Here is a 21,484-nt window from a genome sequence, read left to right as displayed (position 1 = left end):
AGCAGCGACTTTACGTTGTGTAGCTGCCTTCACGCCTTTGGGTACAGGTCTGGCAGTGTGAGCGCGGGCCCGAATCCCCGGACTCTCCTCATGAGTGACGATGGAAACGGTTCACTTCATGGAGTCATCTCTTTTGGCTCTGTTAATTTAACCGATTCATTCAGTCACATTTGAGGGTTATTTAGATTCCGCTCAACTCAGTCATTTGTTTACGCTTTGTTCAAATTCCGACTCTCAGATCAGTTAACAGCGACGGACTCAGGCTGTTCAAAAAGGGCATTTCCTGCACGATGGGGCCAGTAAAACTCTTCTGTGCATCACATGATATGTGACGAAGCACTTGGTCCTTGATTTGTCCGCAGGTTCCCTGCAGGTGCCTTTCTGACGGAAATCGGTCCCTGTTAGACACGTCGACCCTCCCTGTGAGAAAACACGTGTCCCTCAAGCAAAGAAAAAAAATGACCTGTAGCAGTGACCTATAGTCTCCCCCAAAACACACCCTCTAGTGGCCACAGTCTCAGCTGACACCCAATACTATGATCAAATTTAGAGTTTTCCTCTCAAACCCAGCTTACAAAACAGTTTTACGACCGAGCGCTGGTTATAAGATATGCCAAAATCTCATTTATATTGAATCTTGTCTGCACTGTTCATTTGTTACATTTTTGTATCTGTCAAAATTATGATTATGATCTCAGAAAACATATATATTTAACAGAAATTACAGATAAAAAACAGCTTTGCTCAACGCTGAGGTTTATTAGAGTTCATACTGGAAGTGCTCAGATTAGGAAGTAAAATATTAACATTTTAAATAAAAATTTTAGTCCTTTTTATCATATAATATTACGTAAAAAAAAAAAAAAGATTTGATGATTCAGAGTCCTATAATGTCCGTGAACGTGTGCAATCATCTCCTCCTTGTGGATTTGAAATGTTCCAGAACCGTCTCTTGGCAGTTTTTTTTTTCCCCATCAGAAGGGGATTTTATGTTTAAAGGGGATCTTGCGTTTTAGGGTCAAGGTGGCATTGACCTGTTGATTGGTCAGCAGGGTGTGCCACTGAGCGACCGGTCGCCGCGGGTTGGACAACATGTCAGCCCAGTGCCTCAGCTGGTTCCCTGTGGCATCACAGCCGAGGTAGATCTTGCCCATGGAGTCGTTCCTGCTCAGGGCGTCGTGGTCCCACACTGAGATCACCAGGTTGACCCTCTGCAGTGGAGAGACAGTTCAGGTGAAGACCTTGCAAAATGCAACACACCAGGTCCAGGTCAGGATGTCCTCCAACAACCTGCTGAGACTCTCTCATGTCTACTGTCTGTCAATTTAACTTTTTTGGATTTGGCATTTACAATGAAAATTAAATTAAAGACAACCTCATATTTTTAAGTAATTTTGTTTGTTTTTGAGATGTTCAACTTAAAAAAAAAAAAATCTGTATTAGTTGATAAAAAATGAAGATTAACTTTGATTTGTTCAAAGGACACATCGAAGGTGAAGGACTCGTTGTAATATGGGTTGAGAGTTTTCTTCTTAACAGATGTCATCTGTTTCTTCCACTTCCTCCTGTCCAGAGCAAGCTGTACCTTCACATATGGATCTGTGAATTCAGAGCGAGTGAAAATTACACACAACTCTTCATCAGCCAAACCATCAGCCAGGCTTACATGAGCTTGAGGCGTCTCAGACCTGAAGCTCCGCCGGTGTCCATGCTCTTCAGGTTTTTGGCCTCCAGAATGACCACCGTCAGTTTGCCTGCAGTGGGGACGTAACGAAGAGAGAAGCAGATCTCGCCCAGGTTTTCTTCCTGTACCACACAAACCACACAGAACACGTCAGTCTCACGGGAATGGCAAGGTTTCGTTTCTTAAGGAATATCAAAGTAAAAAAATGTAAAAATAAGGGTGCTCAAAAAGACACATTAAATATCAAACAATAAAGCAGCACTCCCTCTGTGCTCTGAGCTTTTCTATTTTCCCAGTCTCTCTGCGTGTGCACATTTAGTACATGTACAGTAGTGTTCAGAATAATAGTAGTGCTATGTGACTAAAAAGATAAATCTACATTTTGAGTATATTTCTTATTGTTACATGGGAAACAATGTACCAGTAGATTCAGTAGATTCTCACAAATCCAACAAGACCAAGCATTCATGATATGCACACTCTTAAGGTTATGAAATTGGGCTATTAGTAAAAAAAAAAAAAAATAGAAAAGGGGGTGTTCACAATAATAGTAATGTGGCATTCAGTCAGTGAGTTCATCAGTTTTGTGGAACAAACAGGTGTGAATCAGGTGTCCCCTATTTAAGGATGAAGCCAGCACCTGTTGAACATGCTTTTCTCTTTGAAAGCCTGAGGAAAATGGGACGTTCAAGACATTGTTCAGAAGAACAGCGTAGTTTGATTAAAAAGTTGATTGGAGAGGGGAAAACATATACGCAGGTGCAAAAAATTATAGGCTGTTCATCTACAATGATCTCCAATGCTTTAAAATGGATAAAAAAAAATAGACGCGTGGAAGAAAACGGAAAACAGCCATCAAAATGTATAGAAGAATAACCAGAATGGCAAAGGCTCACCCATTGATCAGCTCCAGGATGTGGAGTTAATTTATTTGCTAATTTATTTATTTAGCTAATTTATTTACAAGAATCCCCCACAAAGTCCCTCTGTTAAATAAAAGACGTGCAGAAGAGGTTACAATTTGCCAAAGAACACATCAACTGACCTAAAGAGAAATGGAGGAATATTTTGTGGACTGATGAGAGTAAAATTGTTCTTTTTGGGTCCAAGGGCCACAGACAGTTTGTGAGACGACCCCCAAACTCTGAATTCAAGCCACAGTTCACAGTGAAGACGGTGAAGCATGGTGGTGCAAGCATCATGATATGGGCATGTTTCTCCTACTATGGTGTTGGGCCTATATATCACATACCAGGTATCATGGATCAGTTTGGATCAGTCAAAATACTTGAAGAGGTCATGTTGCCTTATGCTGAAGAGGACATGCCCTTGAAATGGGTGTTTCAACAAGACAATGACCCCAAGCACACTAGTAAACCAGCAAAATCTTGGTTCCAAACCAACAAAATTAATGCCTCGCAGATGTGAAGAAATCATGAAAAACTGTGGTTATACAACTAAATACTAGTTTAGTGATTCACAGGATTGATAAAAAAGCAGTTTGAACATAATTGAGTTTGTAGCGTTAACAGCAGATGCTACTATTATTGTGAACACCCCCTTTTCTACTTTTTTTTTTTTTACTAATAGCCCAATTTCATAGCCTTAAGAGTGTGCATATCATGAATGCTTGGTCTTGTTGGATTTGTGAGAATCTACTGAATCTACTGGTACCTTGTTTCCCATGTAACAATAAGAAATATACTCAAAACCTGGATTAATCTTTTTAGTCACATAGCACTACTATTATTCTGAACACTACTGTAAGTCCCGTCTTCTGAAACCGTTCTCCCAATACATTTATAAAGAGACTTCTCACTACTCGCCATATAGCTGTTGAATTTATTGAAGACAGACTGCAGCTGTTTTGCAGAATTAAGTACAAAAATGACATTTAGAGGTCAAAAATGCCTATGACCAAGAATGTGGTTAGACTAGAGTCTGTACAAGACTGGCAGCTGTTGGACCTGTTAACAGGCTCCAAGTGCTGTTCCGTGTGGAGGAGGGAGGTTTGAGGAGGGGTGGCTGAGGAGAGAAACTCTGTTATGTCCTGAAATGTGGCACCAGTGCAACATCTATTGGTTGAGAAAAATCAATCACAGCACCTTCAGATAAAATCATATTTTGCTGTTCCTTTTCTTTTTAAGTAAACATTATTCATATGGCACTGTAGTGTTTAGGAACACAAATTTAATGTGGGGAACTGTGCTGGAGTGGACTCGAGGTGATGTTGGGACTTCTCTTGTGGCTGGTGGAGGATGCACACTAACTTCAAATGTTTCTCTTCCAAACATGAGTAAAGCTCAGTGGGAAAAAGCTAAACAGCGACCTCAAACTGGGCGGGCTTGGCGAGGTCTCGCCACTCCTCGATGACGTTTTTCCAGTCGATGTCGGAGAGCTGCAGCCTAACCTCGCCGATTATGTTGTGTTTGGAGAATCGGTTGAAGTCGATCACTTGCATCACTGCTGTCGACTTGAGGAGTGAAGCTTTGGAAATCTGTAAAAAGCATTTGTACAGGTGAAGAAAACATTTACGGCTCATTTATTAGTCAAGCGTAAACTTTGCAGATGTTTGTCTGTTGTCTTTTTCACTCTCTGTTTTATCCTCCACCGGCATGTCAGCAGATGGCAGGTAAAAGGTCGTCACACTGTAAAGGACTGAATTAATTTGTTTGGTTGCAAAGATCGCCTAATCCACTGGTCTCTGGTGGATTTGGGGCTCTGAAGGAATGAGTGGACAACCGCCAGATGCGGGTGCATGGTGCACACATAAAACTAACGTCCACTGGATGTCCACTGGCAAGCTAATAAACAGAGACAAAACTGTAAACAAACGTGCAACCACTGGGGGAGCTCTCTGTCTGATGTCTTGAGCATGCACAAAACTTTCCAAGACTTGCCAAACATCAGTTGGCCAGGAACGCATAACGAATTAGAAAAGGACTTTTACAGGATAAAAACAGAAGTCAAAACTTTGTATCAGTTACTTAAAGTTTCCTCAATCCACCACAGTGTGACAGCAGCATAAAGTCAAATCAAATCAAATCAATTTTATTTATATAGCGCCAAATCACAACAAACAGTCACCCAAGGGGCTTTATATTGTAAGGCAAAGCCATACAATAATTACAGAAAAACCCCAATGGTCAAAACGACCCCCTATGAGCAAGCACTTGGCGACAGTGGGAAGGAAAAACTCCCTTTTAACAGGAAGAACTGCAGTTCATCCATTAAGACATGCTTTGTTGTTGACACAAGAACTTAAACATGATTTATCCAGTGAGTCATCCACCTGGTCCACCCGCAGACTGAAGTTGTTGTGCTGTCTTGGTGTTTGCTCTGCTCTGCTCCCTCAGAGCACAAACACAATATGCACTAGAGGCTGCCAACTCCTGCAGACCAGAGACGTCTCCGAGCTCCAGGGTCGAAGACCCCTCGGAGCCAGTGACATCAACCGGAGTGGGGCTGATCATCTTTGCCGACAGATCGACTACCTCTGGTATGGAGCCAGACATGCTCACCGACCAGAGAAACAAAGCAGAAAGTTCTGGTTACCCTGTGTCCACCCCGGAGCCAAGAGACAGCTCTGCTGAGGAACCGTGCATCCCCTGCTGGACCAGCCCTGATGAAGGCACAGACGAGGATGAGAAACCCAAATGACCGACATGGGCAGGGGAGTGAACACAACGGTTTACAAGCACCCACACATGCATAACTGACAGAATGCATATACATGACAGGGACCCACAGGGATGACAGACAGCAGAGGACACACACACAGACAACCAACAGGTTACAGGCAGCGGGCAAACGCATATCCCGTATACACAGAACAAGACAGAGGACAGACAGGGTAGGCAAACGCGCACACACAGCAGAAGAACTGGCATATACATAGATTAATTTATAAGACAGTTCTTGGACTCCTTCCTTCTTACCTGTGGACAAATTCATAAAACAAAAAAGTTCGGGGAGCTATTCTCTTTACTTCCAGGATTTATTCCTGAGGCCTGATCTGGACTCTGGGGGACAGGGCATTTAAATGGAGCTGGTCTCAGTCAGCACTCAACGTTTCAAAGATGGATGAATGTTTTGACATTTTGACCTGCAGAGGGCACCTCACCTGGAAGGTGAACTGCTCGTTAAAGATGGGGTTGAGCATGTTCCTGAAGACTTTGGTCTCGCAGGTTTTGGATTTTTCAGGGCAGAGGTAAATTTTGACGTAGGGGTCAGAACTTCCTCCCAGGTCCATGGCCTTCAGACCTTCAGCTCGCTTGATCCCCACCGTGAGCTGCAAACAAGAACACGAGAGAACAGCCTGTTTTCAGAGGTCTCCACAGGCCAAAGGACTGAACCCAAAGGCCGGAGTCCACAACCACAAAGCAGTCAATCAGATACATACGAGGTCTGTTAGAAAAGTATCGGACCTTTATTTTTTTCAAAAACGTGATGGATTTGAATCACGTGTGCTTGTATGAGCCAACCTTGAACCTTCGTGCGCATGCGTGAACATTTTCACTCCTGTCGATTGCGTCATTTCCTGGTAAGCAGCCTTTGTGTGAGACGTGTGCAGTGCGCTCGGCGGATTTTCATTTCAAGGAAAAACATGGAACAACTGGAGCAGCGCCGCATCAAATTTTGCCAGAAACTGGGTGACAGCCAGGTGGAAGCCATTCGGATGATTCAGACGGCTTTCGGTGACGATCCTCTGGGCATCACACAGATTAAGGAGCGGTACAACCGGTTTAAAGACGGCCGCACAATGGTGGAGAGCGAGCCACGCTCCGGTCGGCCATCAACATGCTGAAATGACCAGATCATTTCCAAAGTGAACGCTGTGGTGATGTGGGACCGTCGTGTGACTATCCGAGAAATTGTGGAAGAGGTGGACATCAGCAGTTTTTCGGTACATTCCACTGTGACAGAAGATTTGGCCATGAAAAGAGTGGCTGTGAAATTCATGCTGTTGCTGATGGCGGAGCAAAAGCGCCTCCGTGTTGGAAGTCTCACAGGACATGTTGTGACATGCCCACCTCTTCCACAATTTCTCGGATAGTCACACGACTGAAAAGCCACCGAAAGCCCTCTGAATCATCCAAATGGTTTCCACCTGGCTGTCGCCCAGTTTCTGGCAAAATTTGATGCGGCGCTGCTCCAGTCGTTCCATCTTTTTCCTTGAAATGAAAATCCGCCGAGCTCACAACACACGTCCTCACACAAAGGCTGCTTACCATTAATGATGCAATCGACAGGTGTGAAAAAGTTCACGCATGCGCACGAAGGTTCAAGGTTTGCTCATACAAGCACATGTGATTCAAATCCATCAGGTTTTTGAAAAAATAAAAAGGTCCGATACTTTTCTAACAGACCTCGTAAATACATAAAAATAAAAAAGCATATCCACATAAGACTGACATCATTTTTACATGTCAGAACAGACACAAGAACATTTCCAAGTCACGGAATATCAGTTGGAGCTGAATTACATCAGTTCAGAGTGTGAGAGTGTCTCAGAGAGCCACTGATCTCAGGCACATCGAGAATCTCGGACGTCAATGTAAAAAACACCTGACAACTTATGGAGTCATGAGGTTGATGGACAGTGGTGTCAGTGTTTTGACAGAGATGTCCATTTTGGACAGAGGCGTCCATGTTGGACAGACATGTCTGTGTTGGACAGAGGTTTTTTGAATGAGTTTGTTTCAAATGAACCACTGTTCAGTGAGACTCAAATGACATGTAGTTCCCACATTTTGAGGGATTGTCACCTGAGACACTGAGACCATGTGGTGCTTTTCTTGAAGTGGGTGTCTCTGTGTTGAGGACCCTCACAAATGGAGAAGACCAACCGACCGACCTGCCACCTGATAGATGTTGATTTTTATGAGGCTGGGGATGGGTGAGATGTGTGTCAACCAGGACCTGGTACAGTTTTGTGGAGTGGTGGATTAGTGACAGCCAGATCCACTACATGCTCCCAGACAGGACCTGGTACAGGACCTGGCATTCAGCTGATATTGGAAAGGAACTCAGTTCCATTGCGTTTCCTAATGGGATAATAATACACTCAACAAAAATATAAACGCAACACTTTTAGTTTTGCTCCCATTTTGTATGAGATGAACTCAAAGATCTAAAACTTTTTCCACATACACAATATCACCATTTCCCTCGAATATTGTTCACAAACCAGTCTAAATCTGTGATAGTGAGCACTTCTCCTTTGCTGAGATAATCCATCCCACCTCACAGGTGTGCCATATCAAGATGCTGATTAGACACCATGATTAGTGCACAGGTGTGCCTTAGACTGCCCACAATAAAAGGCCACTCTGAAAGGTGCAGTTTTATCACACAGCACAATGCCACAGATGTCACAAGATTTGAGGGAGCGTGTAATTGGCATGCTGACAGCAGGAATGTCAACCAGAGCTGTTGCTCGTGTATTGAATGTTCATTTCTCTACCATAAGCCGTCTCCAAAGGTGTTTCAGAGAATTTGGCAGTACATCCAACCAGCCTCACAACCGCAGACCACGTGTAACCACACCAGCCCAGGACCTCCACATCCAGCATGTTCACCTCCAAGATCGTCTAAGACCAGCCACTCGGACAGCTGCTGAAACAATCGGTTTGCATAACCAAAGAATTTCTGCACAAACTGTCAGAAACCGTCTCAGGGAAGCTCATCTGCATGCTCGTCGTCCTCATCGGGGTCTCGACCTCACTCCAGTTCGTCGTCGTAACCGACTTGGTTGGGCAAATGCTCACATTCGCTGGCGTTTGGCACATTGGAGAGGTGTTCTCTTCATGGATAATTGGCAAAGCTCCTGGGGAAAACCTGGTCTTGTTAGGAGAGACGGCATCCATCCCACTTTGGATGGAGCAGCTCTCATTTCTAGAAATCTGGCCAATTTTCTTAAATCCTCCAAACTGTGACTTTCCAGGGTTGGGACCAGGAAGCAGAGTTGTAGTCTTACACACCTCTCTGCAACTTCTCTCCCCCTGCCATCCCCTCATTACCCCATCCCCGTAGAGACGGTGCCTGCTCCCAGACCACCAATAACCAGCAAAAATCTATTTAAGCATAAAAATTCAAAAAGAAAAAATAATATAGCACCTTCAACTGCAGCACAGACTAAAACAGTTAAATGTGGTCTATTAAACATTAGGGCTCTCTCTTCTAAGTCCCTGTTAGTAAATGATATAATAATTGATCAACATATTGATTTATTCTGCCTTACAGAAACCTGGTTACAGCAGGATGAATATGTTAGTTTAAATGAGTCAAGACCCCCGAGTCACACTAACTGCCAGAATGCTCGTAGCACGGGCCGAGGCGGAGGATTAGCAGCAATCTTCCATTCCAGCTTATTAATTAATCAAAAATCCAGACAGAGCTTTAATTCATTTGAAAGCTTGACTCTTAGTCTTGTCCATCCAAACTGGAAGTCCCAAAAACCAGTTTTATTTGTTATCTATCGTCCTCCTGGTCGTTACTGTGAGTTTCTCTGTGAATTTTCAGACCTTTTGTCTGACTTAGTGCTTAGCTCAGATAAGATAATTATAGTGGGCGATTTTAACATCCACACAGATGCTGAGAATGACAGCCTCAACACTGCATTTAATCTATTATTAGACTCTATTGGCTTTGCTCAAAATGTAAATGAGTCCACCCACCACTTTAATCATATCTTAGAACTTGTTCTGACTTATGGTATGGAAATTGAAGACTTAACAGTATTCCCTGAAAACTCCCTTCTGTCTGATCATTTCTTAATAACATTTACATTTACTCTGATGGACTACCCAGCAGTGGGGAATAAGTTTCATTACACTAGAGGTCTTTCAGAAAGTGCTGTAACTAGGTTTAAGGATATGATTCCTTCTTTATGTTCTCTAACGCCGTATACCGACAGTGCAGAGTAGCTACCTAAACTCTGTAAGTGAGATAGAGTATCTCGTCAATAGTTTTACATCCTCATTGAAGACAACTTTGGATGCTGTAGCTCCTCTGAAAAAGAGAGCTTTAAATCAGAAGTGCCTGACTCCGTGGTATAACTCACAAACTTGCAGCTTAAAGCAGATAACCCGTAAGTTGGAGAGGAAATGGCGTCTCACTAATTTAGAAGATCTTCACTTAGCCTGGAAAAAGAGTCTGTTGCTCTATAAAAAAGCCCTCCGTAAAGCTAGGACATCTTACTACTCATCACTAATTGAAGAAAATAAGAACAACCCCAGGTTCTTTTCAGCACTGTAGCCAGGCTGACAAAGAGTCAGAGCTCTATTGAGCCGAGTATTCCTTTAACTTTAACTAGTAATGACTTCATGACTTTCTTTGCTAATAAAATTTTAACTATTAGAGAAAAAATGACTCATAACCATCCCAAAGACGTATCGTTATATTTGGCTGCTTTCAGTGATGCCGGTATTTGGTTAGACTCTTTCTCTCAGATTGTTCTGTCTGAGTTATTTTCATTAGTTACTTCATCCAAACCATCAACATGTCTATTAGACCCCATTCCTACCAGGCTGCTCAAGGAAGCCCTACCATTATTTAATGCTTCGATCTTAAATATGATCAATCTATCTTTATTAGTTGGCTATGTACCACAGGCTTTTAAGGTGGCAGTAATTAAACCATTACTTAAAAAGCCATCACTTGACCCAGCTATCTTAGCTAATTATAGGCCAATCTCCAACCTTCCTTTTCTCTCAAAAATTCTTGAAAGGGTAGTTGTAAAACAGCTAACTGATCATCTGCAGAGGAATGGTCTATTTGAAGAGTTTCAGTCAGGTTTTAGAATTCATCATAGTACAGAAACAGCATTAGTAAAGGTTACAAATGATCTTCTTATGGCTTCAGACAGTGGACTCATCTCTGTGCTTGTTCTGTTAGACCTCAGTGCTGCTTTTGATACTGTTGACCATAAAATTTTATTACAGAGATTAGAGCATGCCATAGGTATTAAAGGCACTGCGCTCGGTGGTTTGAATCATATTTATCTAATAGATTACAATTTGCTCATATCAATGTTGAATCTTCTTCACAGACTAAGGTTAATTATGGAGTTCGACAAGGTTCTGTGCTAGGACCAATTTTATTCACTTTATACATGTTTCCCTTAGGCAGTATTATTAGACGGCATTGCTTAAATTTTCATTGTTACGCAGATGATACCCAGCTTTATCTATCCATGAAGCCAGAGGACACACACCAATTAGCTAAACTGCAGGATTGTCTTACAGACATAGACATGGATGACCTCTAATTTCCTGCTTTTAAACTCAGATAAAACTGAAGTTATTGTACTTGGCCCCACAAATCTTAGAAACATGGCGTCTAACCAGATCCTTACTCTGGATGGCATTACCCTGACCTCTAGTAATACTGTGAGAAATCTTGGAGTCATTTTTGATCAGGATATGTCATTCAATGCGCATATTAAACAAATATGTAGGACTGCTTTTTTGCATTTGTGCAATATCTCTAAAATTAGAAAGGTCTTGTCTCAGAGTGATGCTGAAAAACTAATTCATGCATTTATTTCCTCTAGGCTGGACTATTGTAATTCATTATTATCAGGTTGTCCTAAAAGTTCCCTGAAAAGCCTTCAGTTAATTCAAAATGCTGCAGCTAGAGTACTGACAGGGACTAGAAGGAGAGAGCATATCTCACCCATATTGGCCTCTCTTCACTGGCTTCCTGTTAATTCTAGAATAGAATTTAAAATTCTTCTTCTTACTTATAAGGTTTTGAATAATCAGGTCCCATCTTATCTTAGGGACCTCATAGTACCATATCACCCCAATAGAGCGCTTCGCTCTCAGACTGCAGGCTTACTTGTAGTTCCTAGGGCGTGTAAGAGTAGAATGGGAGGCAGAGCCTTCAGCTTTCAGGCTCCTCTCCTGTGGAACCAGCTCCCAATTCAGATCAGGGAGACAGACACCCTCTCTACTTTTAAGATTAGGCTTAAAACTTTCCTTTTTGCTAAAGCTTAGAGTTAGGGCTGGATCAGGTGACCCTGAACCATCCCTTAGTTATGCTCCTATAGACTTAGACTGCTGGGGGGTTCCCATGATGCACTGAGTGTTTCTTTCTCTTTTTGCTCTGTATGCACCACTCTGCATTTAATCATTAGTGATTGATCTCTGCTCCCCTCCACAGCATGTCTTTTTTCCTGGTTCTCTCCCTCAGCCCCAACCAGTCCCAGCAGAAGACTGCCCCTCCCTGAGCCTGGTTCTGCTGGAGGTTTCTTCCTGTTAAAAGGGAGTTTTTCCTTCCCACTGTAGCCAAGTGCTTGCTCACAGGGGGTCGTTTTGACCGTTGGGGTTTTTACGTAATTATTGTATGGCCTTGCCTTACAATATAAAGCGCCTTGGGGCAACTGTTTGTTGTGATTTGGCGCTATATAAATAAAATTGATGATGGTTGATGATGGATGAATCCATGTTCACACTGTTCAGGGCAGATGGCAGACAGCGTGTGTGGCGTCGTGTGGGTGAGTGGTTTTCTGATGTCAATGTTGTGGATCGAGTGGCCCATGGTGGCGGTGGGGTTATAGTATGGGCAGGCGTCTGTTATGGACGAAGAACACAGGTGCATTTTATTGATGGCATTTTGAATGCACAGAGATACTGTGACGAGATCCTGAGGCCCATTGTTGTGCCATACATTCAAGAACATCACCTCATGTTGCAGCAGGATAATGCACGGCCCCATGTTGCAAGGATCTGTACACAATTCTTGGAAGCTGAAAATGTCCCAGTTCTTGCATGGCCGGCATACTCACCGGACATGTCACCCATTGAGCATGTTTGGGATGCTCTGGACCGGCGTATACGACAGCGTGTACCAGTTCCTGCCAATATCCAGCAACTTCGCACAGCCATTGAAGAGGAGTGGACCAACATTCCACAGGCCACAATTGACAACCTGATCAACTCTATGCGAAGGAGATGTGTTGCACTGCATGAGGCAAATGGTGGTCACACCAGATACTGACTGGTATCCCCCCAATAAAACAAAACTGCACCTTTCAGAGTGGCCTTTTATTGTGGACAGTCTAAGGCACACCTGTGCACTAATCATGGTGTCTAATCAGCATCTTGATATGGCACACCTGTGAGGTGGGATGGATTATCTCAGCAAAGGAGAAGTGCTCACTATCACAGATTTAGACTGGTTTGTGAACAATATTTGAGGGAAATGGTGATATTGTGTATGTGGAAAAAGTTTTAGATCTTTGAGTTCATCGCATACAAAATGGGAGCAAAACCAAAAGTGTTGCGTTTATATTTTTGTTGAGTGTATGTTTGGGAACATTTTTGTTCTGTCTGTCTTCTTAGTTTAATGCGACATTCCAGCAGTGACACACGGACACTTTACAGACAACTTCTTGTTTTAACCAACTACTTAGAAGGTGCAGTTTTGTGCTTTATTTGAATCCATGTGCCATTTGATATTCTTCATCAGTTAATATTGTTAAACCAGGAAACTAGTTAGTTCTGGTTGAGGTGTCTCATGGTGAGATCACACAACCAGAATGTGTCTTATGTTTCATCTAAATCTTCTGTAGTTAAATATGTAGTACCTCAGGGTTCTGTTCTTGAGCCCTTGTTATGTTTAGGTTTGGGTCATGGAATGACCTTCCACCGTTCTGCTCTTGGTTCTGTGTTACTCACCTAGTAATGTTTATCATATTAGGAGACTAACGAGGAAAATGTCACCTGCACCATGTGGCTCCTGAAGGTAGCCAAAAGCTAGCGCTGACATTGTGTAAAATATAAACATCTCATCAGCCTACATCCATAAATGACCTTCTTCTGGATAAACATTTGCCATCATTTCAAGATACACTTACTGCCCACTTCATTAGGTACACCTCAATCCTACAGGGTTGGACTCAGATGAAGTTCATTTCTGTTTGTAGCTTATGAGAAGTGCGTGTTAGCCACATGGCTAAGTGCACAACACCATGTTCACACAGAGGTCATGTGACTGTGTTCCTTCACTGGGGGTCATGTGACGTGAGGTTCAACAAAGGAATAAAGGTAGAATCGGTCAGTGTCCAGACGGTGGTCTCACTTCAGACAGAGTGGCGTTGTACTCCAGAGAGTAGAGCAGCTTTCCTCGCTGGAGCTTCATGGCACCGTAATCCACATCGCCGACATCAGGCTGAACCTGGCGGGTTACAGGAAACACGAGACCAGGTCAGACACTGGCATCACAAACTGGGTCAGAACTTCACCCTGGACCAGACCACGTGTTGTGCAGGACACCGTGGTGGGTTTTTAGGGTTTTCGGTGACTTGCTGGCCTCGGTTCTTTCAAACATCTAAAACATGACACCATTCTCATTTCATGCACAGTTTCTGTCTTTTGCTGATGAGAGCACCCTCTAGTGACTACTTGTTTTTTTTTTTTGTACATCTCATAAAAGTCAACTTCATCTTGTAGCACCAAGTGAATCTTGTGAATCTTTGACAAAAGCCCCTGAGTCCACCTGAAGGCAGAGGGCGCCATCACCCACCAGTGCTGTTGAGGTTTTTCCGTTCGCACCCTTCAGTTTGAGCTGTTCCTGCTGCTTCTTCTTCTTCTTCTTCCTGTTCCTGCAGCAGCACTTGATGCAGATACAAAGACAGCAGAGGATGATCAGCAGAGCTCCGCCCCCAAAGATGGTGTAGATTGCCCATCGAGGCACTGCAGACGTAGGGACAGTGTAAACAAAGTAACCCAGAGAGCACGCACTAGAGCAGACAGTTTTGCCAACAGCCAAAACTAATCTCCACATGTTGTTATTAATGCCACCAGTAGGTGGCAGTCACAGACAGTTTGCACTAGAGTCTCTTTAGTCAGAGAGTAGTGACAGCTGGGAATAAGATGCCATTTTGGGGCCAGTTGTGCTGAACCACTGAAGCGCCGCTTGCACAGCGCGCTCTGACTATCCATGTATATGATGTCACTGCGCAAAGACGGGGTAGTTTAGGGAGGACTTTGAATGTTTATTTTTTTCTTCGGGGGGGGGGGGGGGGGGTTGTTATGGAGAGGACAGTGTATATGAGTATAAGCTCCAATATCAGACTGCTTGTTGCTAGATATATCAGCCATTATCATATACTTATAAATGATACGCCAATATGATTAGATAAAATACTAAAGAATAAATAGCAATACACCCTTTTCACGGACGGGTAATATTTTTCATACCACCCGAGTAATCAGCCAATCCGGACAGCGGAGCGGCGCCACGACGAAGAGGCGAGGTCAGAGGAACTGTGAAATACTGGTGAGTCACTATTAATAATTTCTTACGTGTCCAACCTCATAGGTTGATCGTTAAAATTAAATTTGTTAGTTCTAAAAGCAATCATAATTATTTATAGGAAAACGTTCTATTTTTTTCTACTAAGGTTTGAACTTTGAGTGTTTACACAGGAGAGAAAAGTGAGAAAATGGTAATGCCCGTTTGAGAAAAGTGTGTAGTATAAAGTGTGTAGTGAGGGGTTTTACAGCCTTAAAACATCTATAATAATTGTAAAAATAACGCTGACTACTTCGCGGATTTCGCATATCGCGGGTTATTTTTAGAACGTAACTCCCTTTCGTGGCCTCACAGTTTCGATGATTTTTTTAGTTCAATTTTGCATGCTTCTTTTTTTTTTAAAACAGCGCATTGTGTTCTGCGTCATCAGGCGGGCCGCTCGCGGCACCGTGATTGCTCTCACTGTCTCCGATGCGCTTACTGAGTCTGCGGGCAAGGTAAGCACCGCAGCGGGCCACTCACACCGCCCGCTGTCTGCTGTGCCGAGCTGCATGCAGCAACAGGTCCAGAGACTACGCTCGCTGTATTGATGCGCAGCGCCCGCTGCATGGTCTCGGTAACCGCAGCCGCAGAGCTCCGTGGCCTTGAGTTGGATTCTTTGTGGTTCCCGCATCCATACCCCAGGAGGCAGTGAGCGAAGGGAGAGCATGCGCATTGTGTTCTGCGTGCATTTATCATTTATAGGTATATGATAAAATCGTTATCAAGTTGTTCACCAATGAATATGGCTTTATACGGTATGGTTTTCTGAAGGGTGTATAAAGCCATATTCACTGGTGAACAACTTGATAACTGATAATATCTGCGGGTTAATCACTTCATTTAAATCATAGGTGTCAAACTGATTCCAGAAAAGGCCAAGAGGGTGCAGGTTTTCTTTGTAACCACCAACTCCACCAGGTGATTTCACTGATGAACATCACTTTGAGTAGATGGGAATTTTATGGTCAACAGTATCAAAAGCAGCACTGAGGTCTAACAGAACAAGCACAGAGATGAGTCCACTGTCTGAGGCCATAAGAAGATCATTTGTAACCTTCACTAATGCTGTTTCTGTACTATGATGAATTCTAAAACCTGACTGAAACTCTTCAAATAGACCATTCCTCTGCAGATGATCAGTTAGCTGTTTTACAACTACCCTTTCAAGAATTTTTGAGAGAAAAGGAAGGTTGGAGATTGGCCTATAATTAGCTAAGATAGCTGGGTCAAGTGATGGCTTTTTAAGTAATGGTTTAATTACTGCCACCTTAAAAGCCTGTGGTACATAGCCAACTAATAAAGATAGATTGATCATATTTAAGATCGAAGCATTAAATAATGGTAGGGCTTCCTTGAGCAGCCTGGTAGGAATGGGGTCTAATAAGCATGTTGATGGTTTGGATGAAGTAACTAATGAAATAACTCAGACAGAACAATCTGAGAGAAAGAGTCTAACCAAATACCGGCATCACTGAAAGCAGCCAAAGATAACGATACGTCTTTGGGATGGTTATGAGTAATTTTTTCTCTAATAGTTAAAATTTTATTAGCAAAGAAAGTCATGAAGTCATTACTAGTTAAAGTTAAAGGAATACTCGGCTCAATAGAGCTCTGACTCTTTGTCAGCCTGGCTACAGTGCTGAAAAGAAACCTGGGGTTCTTATTTTCTTCAATTAGTGATGAGTAGTAAGATGTCCTAGCTTTACGGAGGGCTTTTTTATAGAGCAACAGACTTTTTTTCCAGGCTAAGTGAAGATCTTCTAAATTAGTGAGACGCCATTTCCTCTCCAACGTACGGGTTATCTGCTTTAAGCTACGAGTTTGTGAGTTATACCACGGAGTCAGGCACTTCTGATTTAAAGCTCTCTTTTTCAGAGGAGCTACAGCATCCAAAGTTGTCTTCAATGAGGATGTAAAACTATTGACGAGATACTCTATCTCACTTACAGAGTTTAGGTAGCTACTCTGCACTGTGTTGGTATATGGCATTAGGGAACATAAAGAAGGAAACATATCCTTAAACCTAGTTACAGCACTTTCTGAAAGACTTCTAGTGTAATGAAACTTATTCCCCACTGCTGGGTAGTCCATCAGAGTAAATGTAAATGTTATTAAGAAATGATCAGACAGAAGGGAGTTTTCAGGGAATACTGTTAAGTCTTCTATTTCCATACCATAAGTCAGAACAAGATCTAAGATATGATTAAAGTGGTGGGTGGACTCATTTACTTTTTGAGCAAAGCCAATAGAGTCTAATAATAGATTAAATGCAGTGTTGAGGCTGTCATTCTCAGCATCTGTGTGGATGTTAAAATCGCCCACTATAATTATCTTATCTGAGCTAAGCACTAAGTCAGACAAAAGGTCTGAAAATTCACAGAGAAACTCACAGTAACGACCAGGTGGACGATAGATAACAACAAATAAAACTGGTTTTTTAGACTTCCAATTTGGATGGACAAGACTAAGAGTCAAGCTTTCAAATGAATTAAAGCTCTGTCTGGGTTTTTGATTAATTAATAAGCTGGAATGGAAGATTGCTGCTAATCCTCCGCCCCGGCCCGTGCTACGAGCATTCTGACAGTTAGTGTGACTCGGGGGTGTTGACTCATTTAAACTAACATATTCATCCTGCTGTAACCAGGTTTCTGTTAGGCAGAATAAATCAATATGTTGATCAATTATTATATCATTTACTAACAGGGACTTAGAAGAGAGAGACCTAATGTTTAATAGACCACATTTAACTGTTTTAGTCTGTGGTGCAGTTGAAGGTGCTATATTATTTTTTCTTTTTGAATTTTTATGCTTAAATAGATTTTTGCTGGTTATTGGTGGTCTGGGAGCAGGCACCGTCTCTACGGGGATGGGGTAATGAGGGGATGGCAGGGGGAGAGAAGCTGCAGAGAGGTGTGTAAGACTTTTCTGTTTTTGTTTGTGGTTCAGATCACATCTTCTCCTGTGTGAGATACGTATCCAAGGACCTGGCCCACCAACTCGAAATAAATTTAACCCGAGGAATAGATTGAATTTGGGACGGGACACAAAAGATCCAGGTAATGACACTGTAAAGGGACATAAGAAGACAAGGGGACAATAAGAAGTGAGAAGCTTGATGATGGTGAACACATGTAATTGTCCATGATGGCAGCAATAACAATTTGGGTTCTGTCCCGATGTCTGGAGAGAATCTGAACATACGACATGTAACAAAGCAGGACTTAAAATGATTTAACTGCTTTGATTAACTGGATAGGAGGAGCTTTAAAACACACCTTTGTTTTTCCTTTATAAAGTAAATTTAATGATTTTTCAGAGGCAACAAACTCACTCACTCACACACACACACACACACACACACACACAGAGGCTATTACTGGTCGATGGACACAGGAAATTAACCTTTTGTCTTTTCATCATTTTTTTATCTATTTACCTTGCAGAGCTTTGATGATGAAGTCGCTTCCATCCCACCCGGCTCACTTTAGTTTCCCAAATTTTTGTGTCTGTTGAAATCTGAAGAGAATCTGTAGATCTTGAACACCTTGTTGTGTCCATTTGTGCATCTGAATGCACAACCCGGTATTTTCCGCAAACAAATAAACTGGATATACACGCAGACAGCTTAACAACAAACACAAATTTGACCCTAAGAGTGCACCACGAGTCACGTGACATGTCAATACTCTCTGTATAAAGGGACTCTAGTCTGCACGTCAGGGTTTTCTGGTAATGATGCAATTTGGTGACTTACACGGAATCTTGTCCAGGAGATTGTTGAAGAAGCCGACGGCAGCGGGGGTTGCGGTGGTGGAGGGGACAGTGGTCGTGTGCAGCACTGTCACAGTGGGCAGAGCCTGTGATGGTTGTGGGGGCGGCATGGTGACGAGAGTGAAGAAATCTGGAAGAAACAATAAAGAATTTGAGAGACTCACAATGGCCACTAGTGGTCAACAGACGTAAGACTCTGGATGAATAATGCAAAGACAAAAAATGAGGCAAGAGGTGTGGCAGTGACTTGTTCCAGGACCTGCTGGATCTGCGGCTCTCTCAGCGTGGAGTAAACAGTGAGACTGAAACAGTCTATTTAACTGCAGGCAACCGTGCAGAGGCGACTGGGAGCGCAGAGGCAGGCGGCTGGGAGTGCACTCTTGTTGCAGATGTTGATTGTTGAAGCCTTTCTCTGACTGCTGAAATAAAACAAACTGCTGAAGTGACATGGTGGAATTCCAGCTCCACCATCAGCAAACAATGATGCCTGATTCTCTCCGATAACAACAAACGTTCCAAACCGTCCACTCCCAGACCTGGAACCTGAAACCACGACTGAACTGACAAACAGCACCTCAGTGAAAAATTACACACATTATGCACATACAGATACATCTCAGCACTTTGCACTATTTTGAAACACAGGTGGAAGATAGGGCCCTTGGAGTTACCAGAGCAACTTAAAAACTTGATGTTGACGGTTGTCAGGAAGAATCTCGATGTTGACAGTAACTGGACGTCAGCTCGTTGAGCTGCTCATCCAAGTCACCTAAGAGGCTGCAGTTTCTTGAAATAATGTTTTGCACTTCAGGACCCCCTTATTCCCCACCACAGTGTTCACATAACATCCAGTTGGTAAATTTTGAATCCTGAAAAACTTTCAAATAATGTTACAAGTTTCAATTTGCCAGTTTTCAGATGAACAGAAACAAAAGTTTGTCTAAAATGTTTGCAGCCGAAAAACAAGTTTGATTAAAAGTTCACAGCCAGAAGCTGTTGACACAGTTCAGAGCAGAGACGAAAAACCAATCCAACATTTTATACAGATAAAAAGGAGTATTTAATAAAACCAACGAGTGACTGGAACACAGAGGAAAGAATATTAAGAAATATTGGAGGAGAAAGAAAGAACCCCCCAAAAAAGAGGAATAAAGAAAAGGAAGGAGGGAGGGAGTAAAGGAGGGGCAACGAGGAAAGTAAGAAATCAGGGAGGACGAGGCAGGAGGGGAAGGAAATATGAAAGAGAGGGAAGAAAGTGAAAGACAGAAGAAAGAAGTGATAAAAGCTAAAATTAAAAGCAGAAAAGAAAGGTATTAGATTATGGAAAGAAAGAACAGTAGCATTAAAGTGGATGGAGTGAAACATGAAAGTTGGTAGATTAAAGAAACAGCACAGGAAATAACACGTAAGTTTAATGTGTGTTAATGGAGCTGGATCATACCTGTGCTCAGTACCCAGACGAGGATTTTCTTCTCATGTCTTCAGTCCGTGTGTTCAGTCAGCTTCAGCTGATCTTCCGAGGTACATGTTGAACTTTCGAACCACGCCCGCCGCTCACAAACACACACCAAGTGTTTGAACAGAGGCGGAGTTGCCCGTCTGATTCTGGAGTTGCCGACAGACGGACTGAAGATGTGGATCAGGCCAACGGCTACGACAATTAGCCCGGTTACCGATATGGACCCATGACTCAGAGACCAGGTCAACATTCAGCAGAAACAAAACAGATCAATGATTGTTGTGAAGCCAGAAGGAAACTCCACAAAACCAACCTCCACTGTGCAAACAAGGCACATAACTAAGAACTTGGAAAAAAAGACGTTTTTGCTCGATGGTTGTGATCACCAACATCAGATACAAACGACTACGACGCCACGTTTGTTGCATGTGTGTGAGCAAAGAATGAGAGACGGAGCGAGGCATTCAGGACCGGTTCTGACATAGACAGGGCGAGGGGCTCTGCAGTCGCCCTTAGAGACACAGCGAGGGGCTCTGCAGTCACCCTTAGAGACACAGCGAGGGGCTCTGCAGTCGCCCTTAGAGAAGGGCTAGGGGCTCTATAGTTGCCCTTAGAGACAGCGAAGGGCTCTGCAGTCGCCCTTAGAGACACAGCGAGGGGCTCTGCAGTCACCCTTAGAGACACAGCGAGGGGCTCTGCAGTCGCCCTTAGACACAGGGCGAAGGGCTCTGCAGTCGCCCTTAGAGAAGGGCGAAGGGCTCTGCAGTCGCCCTTAGAGACAGCGAAGGGCTCTGCAGTCGCCCTTAGAGACAGCGAAGGGCTCTGCAGTCGCCCTTAGAGACAGCGAAGGGCTCTGCAGTCGCCCTTAGAGACAGCGAAGGACTCTGCAGTCGCCCTTAGAGTCAGCGACGGACTCCGTAGCCGCTCTTAGACACAGGGCAAAGGGCTCTGCTGTCGCCCTTAGAGAAGGGCTAGGGGCTCTATAGTCGCCCTTAGAGACAGCGAAGGGCTTTGCAATCGCCCTTAGAAACAGCGAAGGACTCTGCAGTCACCCTTAGAGACAGCGAAGGACACTGCAGTCGACCTTAGAGACAGCGAAGGACACTGCAGTCGCCCTTAGAGACAGCGAAGGACACTGCAGTCGCCCTTACACAGAGGGCGAAGGGCTCTGCAGTCACCCTTAAATCAAATCAAATCAATTTTATTTATATAGCGCCAAATCACAACAGTTGCCCCAAGGCTCTTTATATTGTAAGGCAAAGCCA

The 21,484-nt window shown here is 43.3% G+C and overlaps 1 protein-coding gene across 2 annotated transcripts; it reads right to left on the bottom strand.

The window, feature by feature from the left end:
* Positions 1-903: 903 nt before the first annotated feature.
* On the bottom strand, positions 904-20,500 carry syt8 (synaptotagmin VIII). 2 transcript variants are annotated; one of them, XM_034177318.1, is made up of 9 exons: positions 19,020-20,500; positions 18,744-18,890; positions 14,216-14,385; positions 13,772-13,867; positions 5,808-5,975; positions 4,014-4,181; positions 1,689-1,806; positions 1,466-1,599; positions 904-1,211 (listed from the first exon to the last, which is right to left on the bottom strand). In XM_034177318.1, exons 1-9 carry the CDS (start codon positions 19,207-19,209, stop codon positions 975-977), a joined length of 1,428 nt encoding a protein of 475 aa, XP_034033209.1. In that variant the 5' UTR covers positions 19,210-20,500; the 3' UTR covers positions 904-974. The 2 variants fall into 2 exon arrangements, with proteins under 2 accessions (XP_034033209.1, XP_034033211.1); XM_034177320.1 differs by having other exon boundaries at positions 20,202-20,493.
* Between the last annotated feature and the right edge of the window lie 984 nt (positions 20,501-21,484).

The sequence above is a fragment of the Thalassophryne amazonica genome, chromosome 8 (genome assembly GCF_902500255.1).
Source record: "Thalassophryne amazonica chromosome 8, fThaAma1.1, whole genome shotgun sequence".
Lineage (NCBI taxonomy): Eukaryota > Metazoa > Chordata > Actinopteri > Batrachoidiformes > Batrachoididae > Thalassophryne > Thalassophryne amazonica.
Note: the sequence above shows the minus strand (reverse complement) of the source record. Positions and strands in the feature narration are given on the sequence as shown.